Source organism: Xyrauchen texanus, chromosome 26 (genome assembly GCF_025860055.1).
Source record: "Xyrauchen texanus isolate HMW12.3.18 chromosome 26, RBS_HiC_50CHRs, whole genome shotgun sequence".
Classification (NCBI taxonomy): domain Eukaryota; kingdom Metazoa; phylum Chordata; class Actinopteri; order Cypriniformes; family Catostomidae; genus Xyrauchen; species Xyrauchen texanus.
This window is the reverse complement of record NC_068301.1, coordinates 38,138,329-38,152,265: the sequence shown is the minus strand read 5'-3', so window position 1 is coordinate 38,152,265 and position 13,937 is coordinate 38,138,329. Positions and strand designations below refer to the sequence as shown.

The following is a 13,937-nucleotide window of genomic DNA, read 5'->3' as shown; positions in this document are numbered from 1 at the left end:
CTGTGTTCCTTTTTCCAGTAATCATATTTGTGATTCACAACCTGAATATGAATGCTTATCATTTTATATCTTAAAGGTGCTTTAATGATGTTAGCCGTTATGAATTAGATCCTCCACAAACTATCACTTAGAACTGACCTGCAAGATGGGGAACTGTACTGTGGAAATTGCATAATGTGGGAGAAATCTACACAGGATGACAATGCAATAACAAAAAACTACAACAAACAAACAAACATTTAAACCTGTTTTTAAGCATCTCTCTCTCTCTCTCTTTCAGGTTCTTATATGTTGGTGAACTCTTCTCACTATGGTGCCGGGCAGCGTGCTCAGCTCATGTTGCGTCCACTGAGTGAGAATGACACACACTGTGTGCAATTCAGTTATTTCTTGTACAGCCGGGATGGGCACAGTCCCGGGGCACTGAGCGTGTACGTTCGTGTGAACAGCGGCTCGCGGGGAAATGCCGCGTGGAACGTGTCTGGCTCACAGGGGAAGCAGTGGCACCAGGTGGAGCTCGCGGTCAGCACCTTCTGGCCTAGCGAGTACCAGGTGAGATGGACTGCATACACACACACAAACACACATAAATCCACATTGACTCGTAATTTTCACCAAAATGGTCATCCTGTAACGTACACCATTTTCATCCACCCTCTGAATGACCATTTGTATTAGAAATTAGCTGTTCGCTATCTGTCACTCACTCGACGTTGTGTCAAGGGACACCTAAACACCTTTGATCTTTGAGAAAAGGCCAATGGGAATTGGTGAGTGGAATTTGCATGCCACTCCCCCGGACATACTGGTATATAAAAGGAGCTCCCAAGGGCAACCCCTAGTGTCTCAACATTGACACAGCATTGAGTGAGTGACAGATAGGGAACCTTTGTTAACTATGAAAGTGTACCACACTGACATACAGTTATGGAAAACCAATATACAATACATCACTACTGCCAAACCTTTCACTGATGGTTCTGATTTCTTAACATTCTGAATTTTTGAGCATGTCTACATTGTCAATCAATCTGTTATTAATATCCTGTTTTTTTCATGATGTGACCCTTTTAAATATTGACATATAGAGTTGTAGTCTACACAGATTTATTTAGACTCCCTAAGGTATTCTCACACACTCTTTTCCTCTTACCACTGAATAGAATATTACCTTGAGCACTTGTATGGTTCTTGACTCTGGCCAGCAGTATGTATTATTGAGCTACTTGTGTTTCGCTGATGGTTAGCTCACAGGACACTGTCACCTTGATAACGGCGATGATTAATAACTCGCCACTCGTTTGCTTTCCAAAAAGCCCATAATTACAAGTAAATTGAGTACTGTATGTGTGTATCTGTGAGTGCACAGTCAATTGACCTCCGCTTGTGTGTGTGACCTGTTTGAAAGTGGGGGTCTAGTGTGGTTTCAATACACTGACCCGTATCGCTCCTCTCTCTATAAATCAGAGCAACCTTAATGAGATTACAGCCCTGGCTTGGTCAACACACACACACGCACACACACACACACACACACACACACACACACACACACACACACACACACACACACACACACACAGAGTGCTGCAAGGTTCCACACAAAGATAATGAAGTAAAATCATCTTACCCCTGTGGTTCTCTCTCTCTCTATCTCTCGCTCTCTCTTTATTTCCTTTTTCTTGTCTTTTATCTCTTCAAAGAGTAAATCGTAGTTGTTTTATGAACAAATCTTATCGCACGTTATTCATCAGCATTTCGCATCATATATAATGTTGAAGCCAAAAACGTACCAACATACGTATAACTATTACCAAGCAGCATTCACCTTTTATTTCCAGCCAGCAGAGTCTCAAGACAATAATTATAATTCATACTAGAAGGCGAAATCGTATGATATTTTACGACTTGGGTTTTACGAAAGGTAAGATATATATTCCCAAAGAGACCAACCAATTGACAGAATTTCAAATCTGTACAATACGGGCATAACATTTAACTATTTTTTCCAACACTTTATTTTAAGAAAGGAATCATCTGTAGATAAATGCGGTTACACATACATTTTTATTTTTGCAATACAAATGACTGATGGATGTCAGTAACCTGTGATACGCTTCCATCATCTCGTTCCAAACCTCAATGTTATTATCTAAAAATAAATCATGGTTAGGTTTAGATTTAGGTTTGGTTGCAAATGCAACCACAGGGTCTGGAGAATTTTCTAAAAGTGTAAAAGTGTTAATTTTATTTTTTTATAATGTATTGAAGCAAAAGTAAATCCCACAAATGGGATTTTGCTTGAGTGATATTGCTTAAATATTGTTTATGGAAGTTTCACCCCAAAATGATCAATCTCTCATCATTTACTCACCCTCAAGCCATCCCAGATGTGTATGAACTTATTTCTCCTGCAGAACACAAACGATATAAGAATATTTTTAGCTCTGTAGGTCCATAATGCAAGTTAATGGTGACCAGACATTTCAAGGTCCACAAATCAAATAAAGGCAGAATAAAATTAATCCACACAACTACAGTGGTTAAATCCATATCTTCAGAAGCTATATAATAGGTGTGGGTGAGAAACAGATCAATATTGAAGTATTTTTTACTATAAATCTCCACTTTCTCATTCTAAAAGTGAACGTAAAATTGGAGATTTATAGTAAAAAGGATTAAAATATTGGCCTGTTTCTCACCCAAAGTGATTGCATTGCTTCTGAAGACACATATTAAACCAGTGGAGTCGAATGGACTACTTTTTAGATTTTTAATTTTTGGGTGAACTATCCCTTTAAAGCGTCAGTGATGTGACATCATTTCGAACTAAATCTGTCCAAAAAGAAGGTGCTTTTGATTGTGTTGCACTAAGGGTTGTGACAATACCAAAACTTCAGCAGTCGATACCAATACCAGTAATATTTCATGATGCTCGATACCAATTTTGATTCCACAAAAAAATGGGTAAAATGCTATTTAACACATTCACTGAGCATATTGGATAAGTTAAATATCCCATTGGCCCTTTCTCAAAGATCAGAGGTGTTTGGGGCTCCCAAGAGAGTGATCGCTTCATGACTTTTGGGAATGTAGACTTTAGGCAACTAGGTAAGGCAAATACCAACAGAATGTGTGTTTGCATTTTAAATTTCACAACAGCGTGCTTTCATAAACTCCTTTCATTGTTTTTGTGCTGTTGCACTTGTTCTCGTGGAAACACGCATACACACACTGTACAGATGTGCATCTCAATTATAAGCACAATCTTGTTACCATCAATATATATTTAAACATTAGCTGCTCTTTGCATCTTTTCACAATAAAACTATTAATTTTCTTCATGTCAGTGTCTCTGTTACCTGATTTTAAAGTTACAGTTTTTGTTCAGATTTTCTTCTTTTCATCTCTTTCGCCCGGAAACAGAAAATGCCATTTTTGTTCAAAATTTTTTGCTGGCCAAAATGTTGACGCATACCTAGTGTAAATTGCAAGTTTCATCATGATACAATCATACTTATATGGATTATCTTAGCCAGTTATCCGATGTTTGCCGATACGTCATAGTCTGCCATGATGCGATTTTAATTCGATTTGATTCATGGGCCTGTGATCGATATTATGATATTATGTGGCTATTTTACACAATCAATTAAATGTATTATCTCACAATTGCAAGCATTTTGCATTGAGGGAAGCCTGGTTGAGGCGCACACAGATAGAGCAGAGTACACTCACACATCCATTCCCTCATGAATATGTAACGCTTATAAAGTAAGATGAATATCATAAGGTTGCTGCATCAACTGGCGGAAATGCTTAAAGAGTGGCTGTCATTACCCTTATGAGGCTAATTAAGCCCCAGAGAGGGATAAAGGCCGATGGCAGACGGTGGTGCGAGGAGAGAGAGATAGTTTACGGACATGTCCATCATGTGTGTGTTTGTGTCTTTTTGTTTCAGTTTACCAATTAAACTATTATTTATGTTGCCAAGCCGGTTCTCGCCTCCTCCTTTCCATTGAACTGCGTTAAACTATACATCAATGTTTATGCATTGCATAGATGACATTGCATCGCTAGTTAATTGATCGATGCATCGATCCAGATCGACGAGATTTTACACTCCTAATATTTAGCATTTTTATATCTTGGCTAGGACATATCATGATTGAATTTAATTAATTTTCCATTTTTATATTGTCCAGTGTAAAAGGAGTAACAAAGCATGCGTTCAAATAAGCTTGTGAGCATTAACAAACAGTGTACAGTTTACTGACACTAGGAAGCATTCTTGTGTCAGTAAAACCGCGCGAGGGGACCAAATTGAGTTGTTGCTCGGTACTGCAGAAACATTGTTTCTATAATTGTCATAAATTTGTATATTTTGTTTTTGTCTAATATTGACTTGGTACTGAAGTACCTGTAGTTTTGACATTGCTAGTTGCACTGGTTCTAAACTTTGTACTGGCTGTTTTTTCTTCTTCTCTTTCACCCATCGGGGCGGCTGTGGCTCCGGGCGGCTGTGGCTCAGTTGGTAGAGCGGGTCGGCCACTAATCGCAGGGTGGTTCGAATCCCGGCCCACAAGACTCCACATGCCGAAGTGTCCTTGGGCAAGCAATGGCAGGCTAGCACCTTATATTGCAGCTCTGCTGCCATTGGTGTATGAATGTGTGTGTGAGTGGGTGAATGAGTCACAGTGTAAAGCACTTTGAATACCGTTAAGGCTTAAAAAGGCGCTATATAAGTGCAGACCATTTACCATTTACCCATCTTTGACCTAGTATCAATGCCAAAGTATGAAAACCTTTTTCATGATCTTACATGGATTCTTTTTGCAAAATTCATCAGAATATACAGTAGCAGAGGATAACCTGTGCATATCATGGCCACGTACAGGATGTTAGCATCAGCACCATGAATGCAAAATGTAAATATGACAAATTACACATTATTTACTGTTTATACTGTATATTACTTTTAATCACCAACAAGTGGTTACAACAGATTACTGATCTCATGTGGGTTCATATAATGAGGCATGCAGTCATTGATAACACATTTTAATGTCACATTAGTTCTTGTTTTACATGTGGTTTGTTGACAGGACAGCATTCGTCTCATTTATAAATGTTCGCAAAATGTATAACCAGCTGTTTCGATCTTGTGTATCGGAGCCTTTAAAAGAATGCTGCGATGTTGACAGTAGACTGTAGTTGTTATTAGACAGCAAGGCAGCTCACTAGTACGTGTGTATCAAGACTGTGGATATGCACATAATTTCTTGTTATATTTTTCCTGTGTTCTCGATACATTCATATTTTACACACTTTCATTCTCTCTCTCCTCCATCTTTCATTCTGTATACTGTGTACATTTGTCTTATTTGTTTCTCTTCCCAGTTTCCCTCTCTATCTGTTTTTCAATCATGGCTCATGTGCCACCAGAGGCCTCAGGAGCATCTCCACCCGTCTCCCACTGATTCAATCAACTCACGTATGTTCCCTCTGGATGACAACGATACACGAAAAACGGAAAGAAATGAATGAAAGATAGAATGCGGGAGTGTTACGTGAGTGGCCGAGCGGGTGTAGATGAGATCAGGCCTGTGGGGCGGCTGCTTGTTTTGAGGATATCATTTCCTCTGCTCTTAATCCTACCTGCCATTCTGAGGCCGCTCTGGGAAAACATAAAGGCTCTGAATCATTCAGCTCCGGCGCTCGCTATCAACCCTTACACTGGTGTAGAGTTCACACTGTGAGACACATCTGTGAAACATATTTGAGGAGTTGCTTGACAAACTAAATGCTCTATGGACGTCAGGCTTAGCAAAGCTAGCTGCGCAGAGACTTTAATCAGTGCACGAAATGGGACAAACGTATATGGAAATACTTCCTGATTGTTTTGCAAGAATAAGACACAATAGCAGTACAGAGAAGTTTTTAAGTTAGGGTTATAATTTATGGAAAAAGTAAAAAGATGGATATTTTCCTCTTTTGTAAAGATGTGTTATTATTGTGACTAGTGCTTGACAACAGTTCTGGCCTGCCATTGAACCTACTTATAATATGTCTCCTGTCTCTTCGCAGTCACAAACATTTGTCTGTGTCATTTTGATTCTGGAAAATAGCGCTGTAGCCAAGAACGCAAGAGACCAAGCCACTGTACCAACAGATGATTATTTGTCAAATCCCAAAAAGTCAAGTTTAAGACAAGACAGAGTACAAACAAATGTTGAGCTTGAGACAAGAATGAGTCTAGGACAAGTTCAACGAGAGTAAGTTTAATTGATGAGCAAGACCCTAATGTGTGTCTACAGTAGCTAAACAAATCGATCTATAATTGATAATCATCATATATAAATCTTTAAATGTCATTTATCTTCATGAGCCCATTATCAAGTGTTTAGTTGTAACCTTTAAGTTACATTTGTTCATTTAGCAGATGTTTCTTTTTCCAAAGCAACTTTGGAAAATGAGAAACAATATTACTGAACAATGCTTATGAACAGCAACAAAACTGTTAATCAGCTCACATGGATGGTTCTTAAGTCTTCTTGATCATAGACTACCTTACTGACTACAAGCAGTTCCAAGACCATGATGAGCAACCCAACCACTTGAAAACCACGTGTTGGTGTACCCCAAGGAACTGTCATAGGCCCATTTCTCTTTATCCACTAATCAATGGATTTCCAATGTAATGCCAGATCATAATCACCTTCAGATGTCCAGATAACACATCTATTATTGACTATATTGACAATGCAGATCATTCAGAAGAGTACAGTAAACTGAAGCAACTTTTGGGACAATTTTCTGAGCTGCGAGTGATCGTCTGTGTTCCATGAATGTTATTGGGTCCTTGATTAACTTATAACATGCAAGGAAGGGCAGTCGGTGGAGTTTCTTGTGCCCCCCTAGGGAGTTGGTGCCTTATGTAGACTGCATAATATGCATATAGGGTGCCACGTTACTGTGCACATCTTAGGAAAAATTTTAGTTTTTTTCGAATTGAAATCAAAGAGAGAGCAAGAAAGAAAAACAACAAAAGAGAATGAAAGGTATAAACAGTTGTGAATATTTGGTGGGTTTTTGCAATCTGGCTGTTGCAAGCTGTTGTAATGAGCTTCAGAAAGATTTGATTCTTTTCCAAACAGCCCAAAAGATGATCATTCATCTTCATCAGACTTCATCTTCTAACTCCTTTAACACATCCCATCCCTCGCTTATTCCACACCTGTCTTTTTTGTTGTTGTTTTTGTCTTTGGCTTTTACTTGTCTATTTGGTTTCGTCTTCCAGCATTTTATTAGCCAATGCTTTGCATGTTTTGCAAGCAATATAACACAGATAAGTCCAATCAAATGGTTTATTTAGTACCTTGTTCGGGTTGCTTAATGTTCTTTTGTATTCTGCTCAGTTAAATCAAATCAAAGAAAACAACTGTGTATTGAGTATAAACCATTTAGATAAGCTCAACCACTGTACCTTGCATTGCATACCAAGTCCATAAAACCTGTTAAAAAATTCCACTATATTATGTAATAATTAAATATTTGTGATTTATATGTTGCTTTAAAAAAACGTTTTATTTTGTTAGAATACATTTCTATTGTTGAATGGCTGTCAGTGGAGAAATAGGCTTTTTCCAGACCTAGTCTCCTAGAATGAACAATACTATAACTACATATTTACACACTAAGTTTTACATGCCTCGTTCTACATTTCCCCACAGTTTCTTGGTAAAATTAGATGTGCTTATGTCTTTATAAACACTTATTTTTTGCTCTATTACTCACACACTGCTATGTCATGATATCAAAAACATACAATTTCAAAACATATTTAATGCTTGTATTACAGACACATTTACACACTTATTCCAACATGATTAGCTTGTGTGTTAGCTCACTTTATAAATTGTTGGACTTTGGAAGAACGAGGTTTGAGCCCAGCCAAGCACTCAAGTTAACCTGTGAGCCGAATTTGTCATAGAAGTGACACAAAATTATGTGGTTGCTTCAGAAAATGTTCTTTACATGTCACATTTGTTTTAACGACATTATTGGTTAGGTTTATGTTGGTGTTGGTTGAGGGTAAGGATGTCTGTTTTGTTCACCTCTCATTTATCTTTTAGGACACTATCGGTTAGGTTTAGGTGTTGGTTGATGGGAAGGATGTCTGTTTTGTTTACCTCGTCACATAATTTTCATAACATTATGCAGCTTTTTCCAGCATGATAATGGAATAATACAGTATACAGTGTTATCTTGAAAAAATGTAGTCATATTTTTTGTCTTTTGATGAAAATATTCTTTGAATTTAATCCATATTTCATCATGTAATTTTCAATAATTTTAGTCCATTTTACTCTGACTAAAATGGTAAATAATTTTAGTTGACCAAATGAACATACTGTACTGTATTTTAGTTGAGGATAACGTGCAAAATGACAAAGCATGTATCAAGATTTAACAGACTAAACTTAAACCAAATATTCATACATTTTGAAAAATTTATAAACAATTATCTATCAAACATGTCGTTGCTGTCTGATGAAAGTCACGTATCTCCAAAATCAAAAAGCTTTTTCAAGAGCATGGAAAAACTCTTTGTTCATAATCAATCTTACAGTATGAATCGAAAATAACATAAGTCACCTTTAGCACCAAAAATAGAACATCTGTTAGTGATCTGTTCGATTTTTTAATTGGACTTAATGTACATGGATTAGCGAACTCATACACGGTTTTCTTATCATGGGTTTCAATAGTGCATGTTCAGTCACAGACTCAAGTCTAACTGTTGGTAGGTACTGATTGCTAGATCATTTATTTTTGATATAATCTGAACTTTCACTGACTATTTTAGATCGAAATCAGTTTTATAAGTAGGGTTTCTAGTCCAGCTGTTTAGTGGACAGTTCGGTTTCGAGATGCGATTTTCAGGTCCAACACATATCAGTATTAGTTTTCATTCGCAGTTTCACGAATATAGAAATCTGGCAACCGTATATGGCTGGTATAGTCTATGCTTTAAAGCCACCTGACATTGTGAGCTCCTGAAATAATATAATAAATAAAGAGAATACTTAAGTATAAGCTATATTTTAGAAGTTACATTGTTATGGATCACTTTAGCGACTGTTATTATTTGTTCTGTCTTTAAGACAGTTTAGGATATTGCATTGCTTGTAGCAACTGTTTTAATAATAACGCAAGTTTCTCATACTGACTAGAGCTTAAGTTAAAGTTCACCTGTTCATTCGCTTCATTGTCTGTAAAGCTGTAAATTGTAATATCACGTTTATGTTGTGGATATATCTGATTAATACATAAAACACTTTAGAATGTTTTTCACTTTACACTGATTAAAGGAAAGCAGCTCTATTGAAAATACTAAACCAGTACTCTTGAAATCACCGTAATATTCATATTCAACACAGTCATCAAAAAGCGATATGATCACATTGCCATGAAATGTTCAAAAGGATTCAGACTTCTAACAGAAGGTGTTCACTTAACGTGAATCTTACTGCTTGCTCAAATAACTTATTTAAAATTAGCTAATGCAACACAATTCTTTTTCATTTGTTCTTAATTTCATTTCATAGTGTACAATACATCTGTGCTCACTTAATGCAATTGTGTCGGGACTATGTGAATAATATTTGTCTCATTATATCACATCTATGTGAACATCAAAGTATTGCTGAAACTGGGCACGAGATTTAAAGTTGAAGTGTTATTTTAATAAGTCGGAGACTTGTTAGTGTTTAAAGTTTGGTTATGTTGGGATTTAGAAGAGTTTCTGTGATGCAGAATACCATTGTGGAGAAGAGTGGAGCTAATAGGTTAAGGTTGGGTACATTACTACGATAAATAAGAGTTTATTGCTTTTCACATGATGCATATAATGGGTGATCATCAGTATAATGACTGATAGGGGATCTGTGAACTCTTAACAGCACCTTAATTGATAAACAGTATAAAAAATATGTATGTATACAATATATGGAAGTTGCGAGGTGGGGCCTCCATGGTTCATGTTGCTCCATCATATCCCATTGACGCTCACTCGGATTGAGATCTGGGGAATTTGGAGTCCAGGGCAACACCTTGAACTCTTTGTCATGTTCCTCAAACCATTCCTGAACCATTTTTGCAGTGTGGCAGGGCATTATCCTGCTGAAAGAGGCCACTGCCATCAGGGAATAACGTTGCCATGAAAGGTCATTTCTGGTCTGCATCAATCTTTAGGAAGTTGATACGTGTCAAAGTAACATCCACATGAGTGCCAGGACCCAAGGTTTCCCAGCAGAACATTGCCAAGAGCATCACACTGCCTCCGCCGGCCTGCCTTCTTCCCATGGTGCATCCTGCTGCGTCTCTTCCCCAGGTAAATGACGCACACGCACCCAGCCGTCCACATGATATAAAAGAAAATGTGATTCATCAGACCAAGCCACCTTCTTCCATTTCTCCATGGTCCAGTTCTGATGCTCACATGCCCAATTTAGGCGCTTTCGGCTGTGGACAGGGGTCAGCATCGGCACTCTGACTGTGTGTTCTGTCACCTGCCTATCATGCCCAGCATTACGTTTTTCAGCAATTTGTGCTACTGAAGCTTTTCTGTGGGATTGAACCAGACGTACTCGCCTTCGCTCCCCACGTGCATCAATGAGCCTTGGGTGCCCATGACCCTGTCGCCGGTTCACCAGTTGTCCTTCCTTGGACCACTTTTGGTAGGTACTAACCACTGCATACCGGGAACTCCCCTTAAGGCCAGCATTTGGAGATGCTCTGACCCAGTCATCTAGCCATCACAATCTGGCCCATTTTACCTGCTTACAGCATAAGAAATTCAAGAACTGACTATTCACTTGTTGCCTAATATATCCCACCCATTGACAGGTGCTATTGTAACAAGATACTAAATGTAATTCACTTCACCTGTCAGTGGTTTTAATGTTGTGGTGGATCAGTGTACACACACACACACACACACACACACACACACATATATATATATAATTTGCTAGCAACAAGCTGCAAGGTTCAGCAGAGTTATTTAAACAAATCAAATTTAAGTTAGGTTAACTCAATTCATTTAGGTTTCCTTTACACAAAGTATTTGAGTAGGGCCTACATTAAAAAAAAAAATAATTAAAGAAAATCATTTTCATTGTGTGGAACCATTGTACACAATTGAATTAAGTCAAAATAATGTATTTTTCCTCCTTGATTATAAACTTTTGCAAGACAGACATATTACATATGTAATAAATTACATATTAATGTAATTAATGTTTTAAATATATTATATATAATAATATTATTTAAAAGAAAAGTAACTTAAAAGTAATTAACGTGACTGAAATTCAGTAACTGTAATTGGATTACAAGAATATAAAATGTAATGGGTTAAATTACTTTTTTATTTAAAAAGTAAATCATTTACAGTATCTAATTACATTATAATCAGATTATATACAGGATGTGTTTTAGTGATTAACCCATTATTATCCTGTTATTAAAGGGATTTAACGCTGTTACTTTCAGCTCACGCTGCTCAAGCGGGTAATCCCCAACATAATAGTACTGGATTATTTGAATAAATTCTTTCTAGATTTTTCTTCTCCTTATCATTGTTAGCACATTGTTAATATCTATCAGTATTGTTTTTTCTCGTTACAGTTCCGTCAACGGAAATGAATTATCTTCATGATTCATCTTTTTCAAATCAAAATACCCTTCTTCAACAAATATTTTCTTCAGTAATTTCTTTGACAAGATTCACTCTGACAGCATGCTGTGGGAATTATTATTTGTTTTCTCACATATAACATATCTTCTCTCTCTTTTAGCCTACATAGACATGACATAATGTACTTCCCATATAGTTATGTCCATTTAAATTATGAGCCAAGACACCTAGCATGTGCTCTAAATGGACACAGCATCTAAGACATCAGTACACGAGCTATACACTTTGTGTGATTGTTAGCACATACGTGACTTCCCTTACATGTATCGGACGCGGAGCCATCATATCATAAACTCTGAGTGAATTGGGTCTTTATTGAACACACCTCTTCAGAGTGGGTTGGTTTTGACAGGGTTTTTTTTACAGTGTGTGTGGTACAATTCATGTTGAGATGCTTGAGATCTTCGAGGAGATTTTCCAGGGGGTTTATTTGAGATGTGAACCACATTCTATGACTTTTGTAAGACATGAAAAGGAGATTTATTTATTACTTATTTGTGTTTGCACTCCTGAGCTAGCCCTGATAAAAGGATCTCTACACAGTGTGCAAGTGCATAGAATTGGCTTGAACATTGTGGGGGGTGGGGGGTGTTTCCATTGATCATGGTATAAGTATTAGGTGGATATCACAAGGTGATACTTACCTTGAATTGTCTTTGTTTTCTTTAAAAATCACTTGTCTTATGTTTCATATCAAAAGGAAAAAAAACGTTATCAGAGGCAAATTTGTTTGGTGTGGTCGAAATTATGGGGCAGTTGTAATTTTTGAAAAATTCTAGAAATAATATATATATATATATATATATATATATATATATATATATATATATATATATATTAATTATTGTTTATTCATTTAATTCTCATCGTTTTAAACATGTAATAATTTGTATTTTTTATCATGGATTTTAATAGTTTAATATTGAAAGTGTGGGTCTGGGACAAGGCTAGGAAAATCTACACACAAAAGGCATATGAAAAGTACCAAACATTAATGATGAAGGCCTGATAAAAAGTTTCCATTTCTGTTTTAATGTGACCTTAGAATAGCCAAAAGAAAAAAGTTGAAATTGGTTTGTTTGATGAAAATCAGCCCCTGGGAGATTAAATGGTCCGAAGTTGAATTTCGGGAGTAGAAATACCTCAGAGATCCTTCTGGGCATTGCTTCCATCGATTTTACGTGCCGTGCATAGATGCAGCTCATCGCTGCTCTCAGGTGTAGCCTCTTTGCACAAGGAAGTAACTTACAACTTGAAACTGCAGCCTTAAAATCTCTATCTTGCTGGACGAGTTGAGATTCTGCATTTGCTTGCAGAAGTGAAGAAGATTTCTCTTCCATCTTCAATCGAGTCGATGTCCAATCTCCACCATTCTGCCGAGAATCAGCAGCCGTACCGCCCACCGACAGAGCGAGGAAACGGCATCCCATCATCGTCTGAGCCTCGAGGAACCGAGTCGGAATCAAACGTCAGATGAACACACGTTCTACTTGCATCCTCATGCGGTTCAAGTAAGACATTACGTCTGGATAGAATATTTATTGTGTGTTATTCTTGTGTATCATTGTTAATGCTTGGACAGTTTACAGACCGCCGAGTCCGCTTATTGGTGCTAATAATACTCAAGGTATTAATGTAACGTACTGTGACATGGGTCGACTGACTGAGATGACTGGCTGATGCTCTACCTGTGCCCCCTACTGTGCCAACTTGCTGTGTTTTTGCCACCCGGCGCTCTGCTCGTTGTTGTGAGCTTCGCTCCTCTGCACTCCGTTGTTGTTGTTGTAGGGCGAATGCCTCCAACTGGCCAGTAGCGTCCTTCACGAGCCTCCTCCAAAGAGGCCGATCTTGACACCGCTGGTACCAGTCATCGGCAAGTCCACTCAGATCCACATCCTCCTGTACCACATCACTCCATCTCTTCTCCAGTCCGTGCCACGCCCGCTTAGCCCCCTCTATCCAGCCGAACAAAAGCTGTTTAGGCATGCGGTGGCCGGGCATGCGAGCTACATAACCCAGCCAACGCAAACTTGCCTGCCGGAGGAGCTCACAAATCTTTGAAAGATGTGGACAATGTCCCATCCTTGAGCTCTTCTGGCAGCCAAGTTTGCGTTGGCTGGGTTAAACCCAGTATGGATCTTAGACATGCCAGCCTAAATGTTTCTAACCTAAA

General features: G+C 37.9%; 1 protein-coding gene across 1 annotated transcript in view; it reads left to right on the top strand.

Moving 5' to 3' along the window:
- Positions 1–13,937, top strand: part of LOC127619505 (receptor-type tyrosine-protein phosphatase U-like) — a 432,480-nt gene that overhangs the window by 173,253 nt on the left and 245,290 nt on the right. The window contains exon 3 of the mRNA XM_052092344.1: positions 281–552. Within this exon, the coding sequence (XP_051948304.1) occupies positions 281–552 (272 nt within the window). The remainder of the gene's footprint in view (positions 1–280; positions 553–13,937) is intronic.